The sequence below is a fragment of the Thunnus albacares genome, chromosome 18 (genome assembly GCF_914725855.1).
Source record: "Thunnus albacares chromosome 18, fThuAlb1.1, whole genome shotgun sequence".
NCBI lineage: Eukaryota > Metazoa > Chordata > Actinopteri > Scombriformes > Scombridae > Thunnus > Thunnus albacares.
In genome coordinates this window covers 205,001-222,500 of record NC_058123.1, presented here as the reverse complement: position 1 = coordinate 222,500, position 17,500 = coordinate 205,001, and the positions used below count along the sequence as shown (strand labels likewise).

The 17,500-nt window shown below is 39.1% G+C and overlaps 2 protein-coding genes and 1 long non-coding RNA gene across 3 annotated transcripts in view; all 3 read left to right on the top strand.

Moving 5' to 3' along the window:
• Positions 1-8,194, top strand: part of epb41l4a (erythrocyte membrane protein band 4.1 like 4A) — a 14,790-nt gene extending 6,596 nt beyond the window's left edge. The window contains exons 11-21 of the mRNA XM_044333968.1: positions 906-950; positions 1,239-1,333; positions 3,087-3,153; positions 3,242-3,310; positions 3,974-4,042; positions 4,121-4,171; positions 4,494-4,583; positions 4,996-5,031; positions 5,908-5,976; positions 7,825-7,905; positions 7,987-8,194. Of these exons, the coding sequence (XP_044189903.1) occupies positions 906-950; positions 1,239-1,333; positions 3,087-3,153; positions 3,242-3,310; positions 3,974-4,042; positions 4,121-4,171; positions 4,494-4,583; positions 4,996-5,031; positions 5,908-5,976; positions 7,825-7,905; positions 7,987-8,065 (751 nt within the window). The 3' untranslated portion in view covers positions 8,066-8,194. The remainder of the gene's footprint in view (positions 1-905; positions 951-1,238; positions 1,334-3,086; positions 3,154-3,241; positions 3,311-3,973; positions 4,043-4,120; positions 4,172-4,493; positions 4,584-4,995; positions 5,032-5,907; positions 5,977-7,824; positions 7,906-7,986) is intronic.
• Positions 8,195-9,463: 1,269 nt separating this feature from the next.
• LOC122968776 lies at positions 9,464-11,032 on the top strand. Its single transcript, XR_006398886.1, has 3 exons — positions 9,464-9,625; positions 10,723-10,854; positions 10,974-11,032. It is a non-coding gene; the product is annotated as an uncharacterized LOC122968776 (long non-coding RNA).
• Positions 11,033-11,582: 550 nt separating this feature from the next.
• wu:fi75a02 overlaps positions 11,583-17,500 on the top strand; it is a 6,326-nt gene continuing 408 nt past the window's right edge. The window contains exons 1-9 of the mRNA XM_044333610.1: positions 11,583-11,840; positions 12,011-12,491; positions 13,920-14,234; positions 14,433-14,456; positions 14,689-14,866; positions 15,047-15,135; positions 15,219-15,290; positions 17,027-17,157; positions 17,368-17,500. The exon at positions 17,368-17,500 is cut by the window's right edge and continues 408 nt beyond it. Coding sequence (XP_044189545.1) covers positions 11,675-11,840; positions 12,011-12,491; positions 13,920-14,234; positions 14,433-14,456; positions 14,689-14,866; positions 15,047-15,135; positions 15,219-15,290; positions 17,027-17,157; positions 17,368-17,500 — 1,589 coding nt within the window. The 5' untranslated portion in view covers positions 11,583-11,674. The remainder of the gene's footprint in view (positions 11,841-12,010; positions 12,492-13,919; positions 14,235-14,432; positions 14,457-14,688; positions 14,867-15,046; positions 15,136-15,218; positions 15,291-17,026; positions 17,158-17,367) is intronic.

Genomic DNA, 17,500 nt, shown 5'->3' with positions numbered 1-17,500 from the left:
TGGTGATGTTAGTAACATTGGTAATGTTGGTGACGTTGGTGACGTTGGTGATGTTAGTGACATTGGTGACATTGGTGACGTTGGTGACATTGGTGATGTTGGTGACGTTGGTGATGTTAGTGACATTGGTGACGTTGGTGATGTTGGTGACGTTGGTGATGTTGGTGACGTTGGTGATGTTAGTGACGTTGGTGATGTTAGTGACATTAGTGTCCTTGGTGACATTGGTGACATTGGTGACATTGGTAATGTTGGTGATGTTGGTGACGTTGGTGATGTTAGTGACATTAGTGACATTGGTGACATTGGTGACGTTGGTGATGTTAGTAACATTGGTAATGTTGGTGACGTTGGTGATGTTAGTGACATTAGTGACATTGGTGACATTGGTAATGTTGGTGATGTTGGTGACGTTGGTGATGTTAGTGACATTAGTGACATTGGTGACATTGGTGACGTTGGTGATGTTAGTAACATTGGTAATGTTGGTGACGTTGGTGATGTTAGTGACATTAGTGACATTGGTGACGTTGGTGACGTTGGTGATGTTAGTGACATTAGTGACATTGGTGACGTTGGTGACGTTGGTGACATTAGTGACGTTGGTGACGTTGGTGACGTTGGTGACATTGGTGACGTTGGTGACATTGGTGATGTTAGTGACATTAGTGTCCTTGGTGACATTGGTGACGTTGGTATCAATGTCTGGAGGTTCGAGGAGGTCGGGGTTGACCTCACATCGCTTCAGGGTGATTTTTATATAATCCTTGTATCGTCTCTTCTGTCCTCCAGCAGCACGTTTAGCAGAGCTGAGTTGTTTAATAGCATTTTTTCTTTAAAAAGTGAATTCTGATCAATTCTCTGCTGTGTTAAAAACAAAATAATTATTTATTTATTGTGTTCAGGATGTCGGAGTCAAATCCATTAACACAAAAACTGAAACACAACAGGTAAACACACACACACACACACACACACACACACACACACACACACACACACACTCACATACACAATGTCACTGATTTTATTTGTACTATTTTGCTTTTTTTGTCAAATTACATTCCTTTATTTTTATTTTACCTTTTTATTTTTCTTCATTATATATTATATTATACTTTTATAACAATTTATATGAAATTAAGCAAATATATATCAAATAAAATACTTAAAATATTTCTTGTGTTGTTGCTGTTACTGTTAAAGATAATCGGTCTTGCTCTCTCTGTCATATGTAGTGTTACTCGCTCGCCCTCGCTGGCTCTGTGCCGGCTGAACGTCAGCATGCTGAGAAACAAAACGACAGATCTCTGTATGAGACCAACATACCGCAGTACGTACACTTTATCATTATTGTTAATAATAATACTGTCTACTTTTTCTTCCAGACTTTACAACCAGTTTTAAGTAACTTTCTGTAATTATTGTATAGTTTATACTCTAAATGAATGTCTTCTTTCTGCAGATGTTGTCATTTAAAGAACAGAAAATTAAGTCTGTGAATTATTAAACAACAAGACGACATCCAGCCGAACTATTAAACTGTCTGAACTGTGAAACTCAAAATATTCAACACTTCAAACACATTTCACATGTTTTTAAATTCATTGTTAACTCATTGTTTTGAGACCAATGCTATTTTCATTACATATGCTCCCACTAGATAATAGGATTCATAGACACTGTATAACACTTTTATGCTGATGATACACAGCTATATGTCCCAGTAAAGCTTGAGAACCCATCTAGATTGTCCACCATAAAAGACAGTTTAATTAACATTAAAAACCGAATGTCTGCTAACTTTCTTCAGTTAAATCCACACAAAACTGAGATCCTTACAATATAAAGTCCTCATCTGGTCACTTTTCCAACAACGCTGAGTCTTCTGTCAGAAACCTTGGAGTCTTATTTGATTCAAACCTTAATTTTGAAATTCATATCAGTAAGATTATCCAACCCTGATTTTATCATCTAAGGAACTTTGCTGTTCATATCTGAGCTTCAGAGACACAGAAACCATCATACATGCTTTTATTTCCTAGATTACTGTAATGCTCTCCTAACAGTCATAAATCAGGAAACAATTCACAGACTCCAAATAGTTCAGAATGCAGCAGCCAGACTAACAAAAACCAAGAAAAGAGATACGATTACTCCCATCTTAATGTCTCTACACTGGCAACCAGTTTATTACAGAATCAATTTTAAGATTCTATGTATGACTTTTAAAGCACTTCATGTCTCCAGGCTATACATCTGAATAACTTAGCCCCTTATCAACCTACACACAGTCCAAGTGTAAGACGAAACAGGAAGTTGTTGGCAGCCCTCATGTCCAGGTGTAAGACTAAACAGGAAGTTGTTGGCAGCCCTCATGTCCAGGTGTAAGACTAAACAGGAAGTTGTTGGCAGCCCTCATGTCCAGGTGTAAGACTAAACTGCCTTTTTCCACCTAAAAAATATAGCTCATCTCTGCCCATCACTCTCCTTCTCTGCTGCAAAACCTTTGATCCATGTCTTCGTCAAATCCAGAGCATCAACTACTCTAACAGCATTCTTTATGGCACATCACCCAAGGTTCTAAGTAAAGTCCAGTACATCCAGAACTTTGCTGCTCATCTGCTCACCCACTCCTGCTCCCATGACCACATCACCGCTGTCCTCCAGAACTTTAACTGGCTCTCTTTCCCTCAATGGATCCAGTTCAAAGTCCTTCTCCTCTCTCACAAAGCCCTCCATAACCAGGCCCTCTCCAACCTCGCCCACCTGCTCCATAACCAGGCTCCTCTGATGCCAACCTCCTGTCTCCACCACTCAGGACCAAGCACCAGACCTGGGGCGACAGAGCCTGCTCCTTAGTTGCCCCCTCCCTCTGGAACTCTCATCCCAAACACATCCAGTATCGCACTGATCCGTCTGTCTTCAAATCACTGATCAAAACTCGTCTTTTGTGTGTTATTTTCAATGATCACTTAAAATAAAATATATTATTATTATTAAAGTTTATTTTTTTATTACACAGTTTATTTAACAATAGGATATTTTCTATTAAAAAACATTTACATTTACTGCCCCCCCCCCAGCCAATCAGAGAGTGGGTGTCAGCAGTGAACCAATAAGGATGCAGACAGCTCCCTCTGCTGTGCACAGGTGAGAGTCATTGAGCCAACACAAAAAGAGATTTGATGAAACTTGATGATGTCACATGATGTGTGATCATGTGACATGTGACCTGCAGGTCAGAGGGCGGGACAGAACAGGATCATGGGAAGCCCAGTGCACCATGGAAAAACAGCGGGCCTTCGAGGTACAACACAAAACAAAAAAACAACAACAATAAAGTGAAATCAGATTATTACATGTTAAATGTAGTTTAAAACAGACAAAAATATATAATAACAAAGTTAAATATTACATGTTACATATTTTAATTTTTTTGCTTTGTACTGTTTGTTGTTGTGCTGTTGTGTGTTTTGATTGCGGGGAACTATGGATGCAAATTAGCTTCAAGCTAACTCCGGTGCAGTACATCTTCAATGTTTATAACTGCACACTGTCCCAATCAATAAAACAAATCACTCACTCAATTTAAAAAATAAATGTCTAAAGAAATGTATTTAATTAAAATAATGACTGCTTACTGGTTTATTTATTTGGATCATATGTATATTAGTTACATTTGATATAAACAGAATAATGAGAGCACTAAAGCAAATTAAAATAACATTCATTTTTCATTGATTATAATGTTTCATAAATATATAAATGTTATAATTCTGCTTTTCACATATTTTTTTCATTTCATTTAAATAATTAAAGCTCAACAACGTATCAATTGAACTGAATGTAAATGAAATCTGATCACTGCAGATATAATGTAATTAGTTTGAATGTAATCTGATTACTGTGGGAATATAATCTGATTACAGTTTAAATGTAATCTGAATACTGTGATATAATGTCGTTCCAGTGGCCTGTTCAACCCAAAGTTTCCTCCAAACACCAAAGAAGGAGAACGAGAAGGAGGAAGACCACAGAAGTGAGACATAAATAAATAAATAAATAAACAAACAAACAAATATATAAATAAAATTAATGTTTCCTGTTTGTCTTGTAGGCGGAGCAGAAGTCTGGATGGAGATCGACCAATCAGACAGCACAGGAGAAGGTGAGGGGCGTGGCTAACATGTAGATTTCTATAACTCTTTGTTTTTAATGTTTTTTTAAGTAACTACATTTGATTTTTGATGGTGATAAAAATTTAATTACACTGTTTGAAATATGGATATAGAAAAAAAAAACATTTGATACTGAAAGCCTGGAATATAAAAGTATTTAAATGGTTTTGAAATTATATAACTGAAAAATAACTAATATTAATTTGTTGGAATTCTATTTTAGTTATTTTTCTAATTTTAGTAAAAGTTACATTTAGGTTTGGAAAGTTTTTGAACATGATTTTTAGGGTTTTTGTGAACTTTGACCACCAGGTCTCGTTCCTATGGCAACACAAGCAGTGGCAGTGAATCAGAGAAAATGGCGAGTAACACCGAACGACGCAGAAGAAGAACAAAGACCCGGTATTACTGTTTTATTAAGTCTCTCTCTAAACTACTTCCTGTTTTTACATAGTGGTTGCCATGGTGACCAGAGGCCTGACTCCAGCTCTTGCTGCCATGCCAGTTCATAAGTAAACAATAATGGATGACAAATGCTAATGCTAATGCTAATGCTAAAATTTCTACATTGCTTAATGCTAACATTTATAATTTTACCTACTGGTGGTACTAATGGCACTGCTAATTGTGAAACGTTCAGGCTAATACTAATGCTACCCCTAATAATACCAGTTTTACCCAATGAAACTTCACTGATAATGCTAACCTAATTGTTCACAGGGATATAACAATGTTTACAATTTCGTTGCAATTCAGGTATAAAGTATTTGCAGCCCATCCTAATGTGAATGCTAATTCTGTCTCTTCCTTATAGGCGGAGTCCTGACACCCTTATATGGAAACAAATTCAGTAAGTGTTTGTGAAAAAGTTTGTCTGTATGTACTTGTGAGGACCAAACCTTGAAAACCCATCTACTCTGAGAGGACATTTGTACTCGTGGGGACTTATAAGGACATTTGTACTTGTGGGGACTTATGAGGACATTTGTACTTGTGGGGACTTATGAGGACATTTGTACTTGTGGGGACTTGTGAGGACATTTGTACTTGTGGGGACTCGTGAGGACATTTGTACTTGTGGGGACTCGTGAGGACATTTGTACTTGTGGGGACTTATGAGGACATTTGTACTTGTGGAGACTTGTGAGGACATTTGTACTTGTGGGGACTTGTGAGGACATTTGTACTTGTGGGGACTTGTGAGGACATTTGTACTTGTGGGGACTTATGAGGACATTTGTACTTGTGGAGACTTGTGAGGACATTTGTACTTGTGAGGAATTATGAGGACATTTGTACTTGTGGGGACATTTGGGTTTATGAGGACATATATATATATGTATAATAATATATTTATTTTAAGTACATTATTAAATATTTCTTTATTCATTGTCATTTAACAGCCTTCATACCTGTGATTATTACATAAAGACAGATAAAGAAAGATATTTAAAGACTTTTACACAGTATATGATAATATATTATTATAATATCTTATAATATTATCAATAATTATAATATGTTAAATGTTGTTTATTGTAAGCAAAGAATGAAATTATTTTATGAACTTCTTAAAAGTATTTTGTTGTGAAAGGACAATCATCTGCTGATAATAATGATTGTAACTCTGAGTACTACAGATGCGTGTACTGTAAGTAACTACCAAAGCAGCTATAAATAATAAAACAGTATTTTTATAAATATAAATAAATGTGTTTGTTCACAGGAAGCAGCTGGTGGAGCCGGACAGTTTGATTGACAGACAGACAGAGGAAATACCTTATAAGGAAGTCAGGTAACGAAGGAAGAAGTGAAAGAAGGAAACATAATCAGGCTGCAGCAGTGAGCATCACCGGACACTTCCTGTTAGATCTGATCCTGATCAATAACATGATCAGATCAATCATCCACTGATTGATGTTCAGTTTATTCTGTCATCTACCATATTGTCCAATTATTTTACATAAATGTTTCTGCTGCAGCCGCCAACAGAGCTGGAAACTAACTAAATACATTTACTAAAGTACTGTAGTACAGTTTTGAGGTACTTGTACTTGACTTGAGTATTTCCATGTGATGCTACTTTCTACATTTCAGAGGGAAATATTGTACTTTCTACTCCACTACATTTATTTGACAGCTTTAGTTACTTTTCAGATGAAGATTTGACACAATGGATAATATAACAAGCTTTTAAAATACAACACATTGTTAAAGATGAAACCAGTGGTTTCCAACCTTTTTGTCTTTTGACGTCTTACAAAAAGCAGTGTGTAGTCGGGGTCACATTTCACATGTCTATGAGTTGTTAACAGCTCCACCAAATAGTGATTTTTCCCTCTAAACTTCTCACATGCTTTCATTTCAATAAATGTTCAAATGATCCAATATTTCAGCAAAAATCAAAGATTAGAGAAAAAGTCCAAAAACTGAAAACAGATTTGTGTATCAGAACTTTGTTTTTTCTTCTTTCCTCTCCCATTAATCATCTCACCACCCCTCAGATTTATCTGCTGACCCTTTGGAGGGGCCCGACCCCTAGGTTGGGAACCACTGGACTAAACTAGCTAACTGTATATAAAGTAGTGTAAACTAGCTCCACCTCCAGCAGCTACAACAGTAACATGCTGCTCTAACACTGATGCTTCACTATTAATAATCTAATGATGTCATATATAATAATATATCAGTCAGAGGGACCAAACCACTACTTTTACTGCAATACTTTAACTACATCAAGCTCATAATACTTATGTACTTTTACTGCAATACTTTAACTACATCAAGCTCATAATACTTATGTACTTTTACTGCAATACTTTAAGTACATCAAGCTCATAATACTTATGTACTTTTACTGCAATACTTTAACTACATCAAGCTCATAATACTTATGTACTTTTACTGCAATACTTTAACTACATCAAGCTCATAATACTTATGTACTTTTACTGCAATACTTTAACTACATCAAGCTCATAATACTTATGTACTTTTACTGCAATACTTTAACTACATCAAGCTCATAATACTTATGTACTTTTACTGCAATACTTTAACTACATCAAGCTCATAATACTTATGTACTTTTACTGCAATACTTTAACTACATCAAGCTCATAATACTTATGTACTTTTACTGCAATACTTTAACTACATCAAGCTCATAATACTTATGTACTTTTACTGCAGTAGGATTTTTCATGCAGTATTTTTACTCGTAATGAAGTATTTGTACTTTGCTGTATTGGTTCTTTTACTGCAGTAAAGGATCTCAGTACTTCTTCCACCAATCAGCTGCAGAAGTCAAACTCCTTCACATGATGATGATACAGTTCAAACATCAACCAGAGGTCAAAATACAAAAATAGAAGATGATTAACTTGATTAACTTTATTGATCAGTCAGCTTCACATCTGTACAGATGTCAGTAATCTGTAACATCTGTTGATAAATGTTCATCAAACATATTTAAATCACTTTAAATCTAACGAATCCTTCGAATGAAAGAAAACAGTTTCTATAAATCATCGTGTCATTGATCCAATCAGCCAATCAGCTGTTTGATCAGGTGACAGCCAGGTGTTTGTTTCCCATCATGAGCCAGCAGACCCGATTGTCTCCACTTCTTTGTGTCCTACAGAGTGTCGGGGGAGCCAATCAGAGTGCGTCGTTCTCCCAGGGGGCGGCGACATCGTCGGTGGGCGTCAGCTTCAGACCTCCAGTAGGTTTCAGTGATGTCATCAGGGGCTGCACCTGTACGCAGGTTCACCTGCTTCATGTTTTCTGTCGTTTTGTTTTGTAGCTCAAAGACGGAGCTGCTTCCTCCTCTTCCTGTTACCAAGGCAACCGACACTTCATGTCAATTACCCACAAGTCCCTGAGGCAGCTGAGTCACTACCCACAATTCAACAGTTACACTTTTTAACATGAAAATGTTTTTACTGTCATTTTAAACCAGTTTGTCAGTCTGTGTCCTTCATGTTTAATAAAGCAGCGTTTCTATAATATGAGATATTGATCTGTCATGTTTGTATGTTACAGACTGAAGTTATTACCTTATTACCTATATATATATATATATACAATTAATTATATATATATATATATATATATATACAATTAATTATATATATATATATATATATATATATATATATATATATATATATATATATATATATAATTATATATATATGTGTGTGTGTGTATATAAGAACATAAGCTGTAAGTGAGTACTCATTTGGCTAAAAGTGACTCATACACAAACATATGTTCTGTGTTCCTTTAAGTTATTGATTGACTGTTTGACTTTGTAATGATTCTCATTGTTCTCTGTGATAAATGTGCAGTTTCTTAGTGACTTTTATCAGAAATGTAACAGTGTTACTGCAAAAAGTCCCAGAACATGATTACAGGTGGAGCATTTAGATGATTTAAACATGTATGTGACACAAAACCTGAATAGTTACGCTGCTAAAGAATCAATAATAAAATAAATGTATAGATGGAACCATTGGAGGATTCTCACTGACAGATCAATGTGTTTCTATCAAAACATCAACACAGAGTTTCTGAAGACGAGGCTGCCAATGATCCAAATATCAGATGCTGGACAATATTAACTTTAGACGGATGTTAAAGTTTAATAAACATGAATTTACATAAAAGAACCTCAGTGTCTCTGAGTTCAATATTAAAACACAGTCCGACAGTGTGTGTGTGTGCGTGCGTGTGTGTGCATGTGTATGTGCGTGCATGTGTGTATGTGTGTGTGTGTGTGCGCGCGTGCATGTGTGTATATGTGCGTGCATGTGTATGTGCGTGCGTGTGTGTGCATGTGTATGTGCGTGCATGTGTGCGTGTGTGTGTGCATGTGTATGTGTGTGCGTGTGTGTGCATGTGTATGTGCGTGCATGTGTATGTGTATGCGTGTGTGTGCATGTGTATGTGCGTGTGTGTGTGCGTGCGTGTGAGCGTGCATGTGTATGTGCGTGCATGTGTGTATATGTGCGTGTGTGTGGTCATGTGGTTAGTATTTGAAAGAGGAATGTTTTTACCAGTTTGTTTTAAAGAGGAACATTTGACTTCATTCCACTCTGCGATCATCAACACGTGCTCGTTAATTATCTCTTACATGAACCTCACGTGTTTTGTAACCACTAGCTGGTAAAACTCGGTGGTACAAATGTTAGGTTTATTTGTATTGTTTTAATATTGTTCAATTTGTGTGCTTTTACTTTGAAAAGAACACCCCCGCCTGTTCGAGCTTTTATTGTGACACCCCCAGCGGAAGCTCCGCCGGTGTTGTTCCCGGTCGCTTGACGCCGGTCCGCTGTGACAACAGAAGCACCGACTCCTCTGGAATATTCCTGCCGGGAAACCGCCTAAAATGACAGACAGGAGGATTTAACGGAACTAACGGAGCCACGGGACTGAAAGAGGTAAAACGAGCCGTTAGAATGTCCCGGTTTGTCCCGGTTTGTCCCGGTTTAAAGCCTACTAACGGCAGCTAGCCGCTGCTAGCTCGACCAGTTTCCTTTATTTCCCCCAAATCCCGTTTCATCCTCTCACTGACCCACAACATTCCCGCAACATTCCCGCTGTTTGCGGGGTCCCCCCCGTGTGACGTCACACAGAATCCCGCTGTGACGACATAGAACCGTCAGGATGACGTTAAACAGCTGACAGTAAAGCTGCAGATTTACAGGAATATTTCTGGGATCTTTCCAGCACAAACTGAACAAATCTCGCGTAGGCTGAAACCTTTCAAATCTCGCGATAAGGCGCGGAGGTTGGAAATGTTGAAAATGTATTATATCATTTAACAGATTTACTGTTCTTTCACTCACATAATTATTATAATAATTAAATTATCATTTTAATGTATACATTTAACACGTTCATAATTTTATCTATTATATTAATTATAATATTTATACATAATTATCATTAGATGCAACAAGCTGATTATTATAATAATTGTAGATTATTTTAACATAATAAAGATTTAATAAGAAAAAAAGTTTTTTTTATAGAAATCATTTGAGTCCAAACTTTTCTGAAAAGTTCTATTAAAATCATTTGTTAAAAAAATGTAAATTTTTTAATTTTGTAGAAATGATTTAAGAAAAACATGTTTTTATTATTTTATTTAATAATTTAATAATTTAATTTTTAACCAGTGATATTTCACAATTTTGTTAAAAATAACTTTGACATAAATCATTTGAAAGTTTTCTTTGTTTATTTGTAAACATGATCTGCCAAAATAAAAGAATCAATGTAAAATGAAATGAAAGTAAAAAAGTATCAATGTTTATTAATTTAATATTAATTAATATTTAATGTTCTTTCATTTGTGATTCAGTGTTTTATTTATTTATATTTAATAAACAACCTTTAATCTTTGTTTGATTGACAGTTTAAACTTGATTTAAAATATATTTAAATAATAATAATTAATCCAGTTTGTTCGTATGTAACAATAATAATGATGATGATGATGATGATGATGATGAAGATGAGTCCTCTCTCGCAGGCTCGATGCTCTCTCGGCCGCTGACGCTCAGTGAGAGTGATGACAGGGGGCGGGGCCTGGCAGCGGTGACTCCGCCTCCTGCTCTCCCATTGGCTGATGAAGATGAGGATGAAGATGACGGCACACAAACAGGTACGTTGCTTTATTACTGTTTAATTTATTATTGTTTTTATTTATTGATTCTATTGTTTATTCATATTTCATTATTATTATTATTATTATTATTATTATATCTGCTGTTTCTCCTCCAGGAGTTTTCTCTCCTCCTGCACCTCCTTGGAGCTCCTCCTCTTCCTCTTCACCTTCCTCTCCTCCTCCTCCTCCTCCTCCTCCTCCTCCTCCTCCTCCTCCTCACTGGGCCTCCTCTTCCTCCTCTGCTGCTCCTCTAACTCCTCCTCCCTCCTTCCTGTCATCTGCTCCTCTTCCTCCTCCTCCCATCTCTTCGACTCCTTTTTCTTCTCTTGTCCGTCCTCCTCATTTATCTTCTCCTCCTCTTCCTGTATGTCCTTCTTTTCTTCCTTCCTGTCCTCCTCCTCCTCCTCCTCCTCCTCCTCCTCTCTTTTCTTACTCCTCCTCTACTCCTCTCATGTCACTCCTCACTGCTCCTTCTCCTTCTTTTTCTCCTCCCATTTCTTCCCATTTTGCTCCTCACTCTTTCTCTTCTCCTCGTGCTCCTCCATCCCTCCTTTCTTCACCTCCTTCTCTCTTGTCTACTCATTCTGCCCTTCCTCCTCCTCCTGCTCCTCTTCCTCCTCTCCTCTTTCATCAGTCTTCTCTTGTTTCTCTTCCTCCTCCTCCTTCTACCTCTTCCCCTTTTCCTCCTCTTTCCTCCTCATCCTCTCCTCCTCTCCTCTCTCTCCCACCCTCCTCTGGCCTTCGTCCTCCTCCTCCTCCTCCTCCTCCTCCTTGCTCCTGCTCCTCCCTCCTGCCTCGTCTCCTCTCAGCTCACAGGATGGAGGTCCGTCGCCTCCTGCGAGGAGCGCTGGCGTCTCTCGGTCGTCGCCTGGACTCTCTGGAGAGGAGGAGCAGGAAGAGGAGGAGGAGGAAGAGTAGGCGGAGAGGAGGAGAAGAAGAAGCAGCCGGCTCAGCTGCTCCTCTGACTCCTCCCCCCCTCCCAGGTAACTCACCTGCACAGATTGATGACATCATCACACACAACCCTCACACGCAGCCTACATTACCCACAATGCACCTGGTAGTAGCTGCTTTTAGTGTGTGACATCATCAGTGACATCATCAATTGGCAACTAATCGATCAATCAGTGATGATGTCATTTCTCTTCCTCAGGTCTGGCTGCTCTCCCCTGCAGCTCCGCCTCCTCCAGTAGCCCCGCCCCCCTCCCGCCTGTCACCTCCTCCTCTTCGTCATTATCTTCATCAGACAGCGAGGGGTCCACGGCTCCTCTGGCCTCCAGTTTCAGCCAATCAGAGCAGAGGAGGAGGCAGAGGAGCAGGGGAGAGGAGGAGGAGGGTGGAAGGGGGAGGAAGAGGAGGAGGAAGAACCACGAAGGAAGAGGAGGAGCATTTAGTGTGTTCCCAGTAAACGCAGAAGAAGAAGAAGAGGAAGAGGAGCATGCTGGGAGATTTGTGGGCCGGATGGCGGTCTCCTTCAGAGGAGGCGGAGCCGAGGAGGAGGCGCCGCTCACTCTGTACAACTTCAACCACAGGAAGCACAGAAGAAGAGAGGAGGGAGACAGCGGCCAATCAGAGAAGGCCGTCAGTGTGGTGGTCAGGCAGAACGGTTACAGAGCAGCACAGCTGCTGCACAGGTGAGACGCACCTGCACCTGATAATCAATAACACATCTGATCATCAATATTAATACCTGATCATCAATATTAATATCTGATCATCAATATTAATACCTGATCATCAATATTAATACCTGGTCATCAATATTAACACATCTGATAATCAATATTAATACATCTGATAATCAATATTAATATCTGATAATCAATATTAATACATCTGATAATCAATATTAATACATCTGATAATCAATATTAATATCTGATAATCAATATTAATACCTGATCATCAATATTAATACCTGGTCATCAATATTAACACATCTGATAATCAATATTAATATCTGATAATCAATATTAATATCTGATAATCAATATTAATATCTGATCATCAATATTAACAATACATCTGATCATCAATATTAACATCTGATAATGAAGGATACATATTAACGTTATATAAACATTTAAATATGTCGCTGTTGTATAAAAGATTCAAATTAGATTTTTAAATTAGTTAAAATTTTTAAAAAGTAATTAAACTGTAAAACTAAACATGTTTATGTTATAATTAATTATAAATAAGTAACTTAATGTTATAATATGTAATTATGTAAACAGCTAGATCTGTGTTATATATGTTGTTGAGTTGTGTTCTTACATTATAATAAATGTCTCCAACAGAAATCTGTAATTTAATCAAAGTAACCGTTTCATTTGGTCACATGTTGATGACGTCATACCTCCTCTACCAAAGAGTAAACACGCAGCAGATGCATACGGCGGACAGAAACTGTTATAAATGGACTTTTATTCAGTTTTAAGACACATTTTCATGATAAATTTAGGTGGTTTTTAACTATATCTTTTAGCCGGAAGAAGGATTTTAGTCATTGGACGTCTGGATCTTAAGTTATCAGAGAAATAAACTGAGCTAACGTTAGCAGCAGCTCGGCTAACAGCCCCTCCAGGAAGTCCGGTGGTCACCAAACATCGTCGGAGAAACACTGATTTTTCAGGTGAAACAGCTTCATTCAGTGTTTTTACCTGTAACCTCCGGGTCGGTTTGTTCTGGAGACTAAAAACATCCTGAATGATGAACACTGGAGTAACACTATCCCGCTGAAGCTGCTTATTTAACAACGAAGACAACAACTCCCATGATCCCTTGCTACTTCACACCGCCATCACACTCCGTCTGTTGTTATTGTTTTGATTGAGACGCCTAGCGGCTAGCGGCCTAGCGTTTAAGAACACAGGACGCCATTAATAGAACAGACTAAAACAATTAATTAATATAAGATATGAATAAACATACAGTATAACTTGAAATTATGAATAAAGCAATTATAATGATTAAAGTCTAACTTCTATTACACGTCTCAATGAACAATAAGTATTTATATTTATATTATATAATAAAGAGATTTTTTTTTCTTCCTCTAGCATCTCCAGCTCCTCTTCCCAGCATGCTTTGCATCTCCTCCAGAAGGGTCAGACCTTCAGCCAATCAGATGTCCTCTCAGTCTCCTCCAGCCAATGGCGTTTCTCAGACTTCACCCCTCCCTTCTCCCTCTCCTCCAATCACAGTGCTTTCCGCCTGTGGCTGTCTGCCTCTTCTTTTAGCCCCGCCCCCACCATGCTGCATCTGTCAGCGGTTGCCGTGGAAACACTGGCGTCAGTGAGGGGTGGAGCTTGTGGGAGTCCCCTGCGGCCCCTGAAGGACTGGACGGCCCCGCCCAGTCTGAGCTCTGATCACTGGTTGGTCGGCTCACATATTCAAATTAACATCATTAATATTTAATGAGCTCATGAATATTCATTATTCTAAGATTTTACATTTAAAAACAAGTATTTTCTCACATTTTTGAACATAAATGATTTTATTATAAACATTAGTTTAAATCAGTTTTGTCAGTTTTATGATTTATTATGAAATAACTTGTTTTGTTTTCACAGTTATATGCGGTCGCCGACGCCGAGGTAATTAATTATTTATTATTTGATTATTATTACGTTATTATTTTGTAGTGTTAGTAACTCAAATAACAATAAAACTTTATTTATCTGCTTTAATAGCAGCTTTCACTTTTCTACTTTAATGTTCTTTATTTAAATGTACTTTTATTAAATGTTTTAATTTTGTCTGTTTTTATGAGCGTTTCTTCTAAAAATCAAACTTTTAAAACAATAAAATAATTTCTGCGTGTTGCAGCCCAACTTCCTCTGCCCGGCGACAGCAGAAGCAGCGGGCCAATCACAGCGCTCGGAGCCTCCGCCTCCCTCGACGACGGTCTCTGCCCCTCCCCCCATGTCCAGCCAATGGACTGTCTGTTTCGGTCACAGCCAGCCAATCAGCAGCCAGCTCCAAGTATCTCAGCACAAATGGAGAGGTGCAGATTTTTTACTGATTTATAGATTTAATATAATATTTTAAAGTTTGTTTCTTTTCATTTATTTCTTCATTTTTTAATTTAATCTTTTGTTCACTCTGAACAATAATAATAATAATAATAATGATATTTTTTCTGTCTTGTTGTTCCTGCTGATTCTTTTTTATTTGTTCTCCTCAGAGAGGTAAACGAGTGTCACAGATTCGAATCCGCCGGGCGTCGCCGCGGGAAACGCCGCTCACTCCAATGGGGCTGCCAAAGGTCAAAAGGTCTGAAGATGGAGGCAGGCAGAAAAAATAACTACGAGTATGAAAATAGAATGAAAACAATAACGAGTCTGTTTGTTTTTCAGGTTGAAGAAGAAAGAGTTCAGTCTGGAGGAGATCTACACCAACAAGAACTACAAATCCCCCACCACCAACAGGTAAAAGACTACAGGACTCTCCTCCGCTGGTCCACGTCCTGCCTATCAGGAGATATTTTAGAGCATCTTGGAGGGGAGAAGTTATCCACAGAGGTTCCTCAAGGATCAGTGCTTGGTCCCCTTCTCTTCTCATTATACACCACCTAACAAACATCACCTAATGGTTTCTCACACCATCGCTATGCTGATGATACTATACTATATATATATATATATATATATATATATATATATATATACGATATATCAGCATGGATGAAAGAATGTCACCTTCAGCTTAACCTCTCTAAGACCGAGCTCCTTGTCATCCAGCCAGTCCCTCCATACAACAAAACATCAGCATCCAGCTTAAAGTTTGGTGTCATGATCGATGACCAACTAACCTTTAAGGTTCACGTGGCCTCAGTCACTGGATCGTGTCGGTTTGTCCTGTCCAACATCAGGAAGATCAGACTCTACTTGTCTGAGCTTGCAGCACAACTCCTGGTTCAGGTTCTTGTAATATCACGCATTGACTACTGCAGCTCGTTACTGGCAGGCCTCCCCGCATGCACATTCAAACCACAGACTGCATATAAATATGGACGACGCGTCTCTACTTCCTGCCGCTACGCAAAAGTGAAGCCAAAATATCTCCTTTCTGGGAGCGGCCATCTTGCTTGTGTGACGTCATTTGGAATCAGAGTCTGCGCGGTGGAGTCAGGCGGCAGGATGGCGGCCCGCGGGACACGCCCCCTCAGCCGGTCCGCGGCCTGATGGAGGTTTGAGAGCGGCTGTCACCGCTGTCAATCATGACATCACAGCCCGTTTCTATATCATCAAATAACTGATTAAAAACAAACGAGCACTCAGACAAACATCAGCATGATAAGAACGACCTGAAATAACAGAAACCATCTTTGGGGAAAATTTATTTGATGTGTTCTTTGATTTTTTTAGTTTGGCTCATCCGCTAACATAGAAGGGGCGGGACTTATGACCTCTACTGCAGCGCGCCACCAGGGGGCGATCAAGATGTTTTGGCTTCACTTTTGGGGATCTGTCATGACGTCCATCTTTATAAACAGTCTATGGATCAAACCTCTGCAGATGATCCAGAACGCGACGGCACGTCTGGTCTTCAACCAGCCCAACATCACCCTGCTGTTCATCTCCCTCCACTGGTTCCCAGTTGCTGCCAACATCAAATTCAAAACCCTGACACTCGCTTACAAAACAGCCACTAAAACAGCTCCTGCCTACCTGAACCCCCTCATTCAGGTCTACACTCCCTCCCGCCCACTACGCTCTGCCAATGAAAGGCGCCTGGTACCAGGACCCTCAGTCACCAGCTGGACTCTTCTCCTCTGTAGTTCCCCGGTGGTGGAACGAGTTACCAAACTCTGTTAGATCTGCAGAGGCTCTCTCAATCTTTAAGAGAAGACTAAAGACCAGTTCTTTCATCAACACCTCTGCACCTGATGGTGATGATCTACCTCCTATCAGACCTGAACTTGGCTTCATGGCACTGACTCGTGTTGTTCTCTCTTCGATCCTTGATTGTGTTTGTACGTCGCTTTGGATAAAAGCTTCTGCTAAATGAAATTGTAAATTGTAAACAACTACAAATCTCAGACTTTTAAGAAGCTGTTAATAAGAACGCAGGTAAAACTAGTAATCCCTGATGCAGAACTACACAGAGCATAAATCTGCTGTACAAACTACATCTCCCAGCATGCTGTGCTGTTGCCCTGCAGGAGTCTGGAGACGATCTTCGAGGAGCCACGGGAGAAGGATGGAGCGCTGCTCCTGATTGGCCAGCAGAGGAGGCGCAGGCTCCTCCTCTTCCCTGACTTCACTCAGCCCAGGAAGAGGAAGAGGCCGCAAGGTATGCTGGGAAACGTAGTTCACTGAGGGGAGACACTTTTATTTCATCAATGTTTCTCCTTTTGGTTTTTATACTTGTTTTGTTACGTAGTTGTTAACTGTTCGTTTCTTTTAAGTAAACAGATTTTATTTTGAAGTATATTTAGCTTCCTGTCTGTCACCCAGCGATGTCATGCTGACGTCACAGCTCCACTCTGTCTGTCTGTTTTAGGGGTGGGACTTCCTGTTGCCATGGTGCCCAAGAAGCGGGCGGCGGCCCGGCGACATTATCATGGCAGCGCCGGCGATGACGAGGCGGACCTGGATGTGATGCTGGTGGAGCGACTGAGCGCGCTCGAAGACTT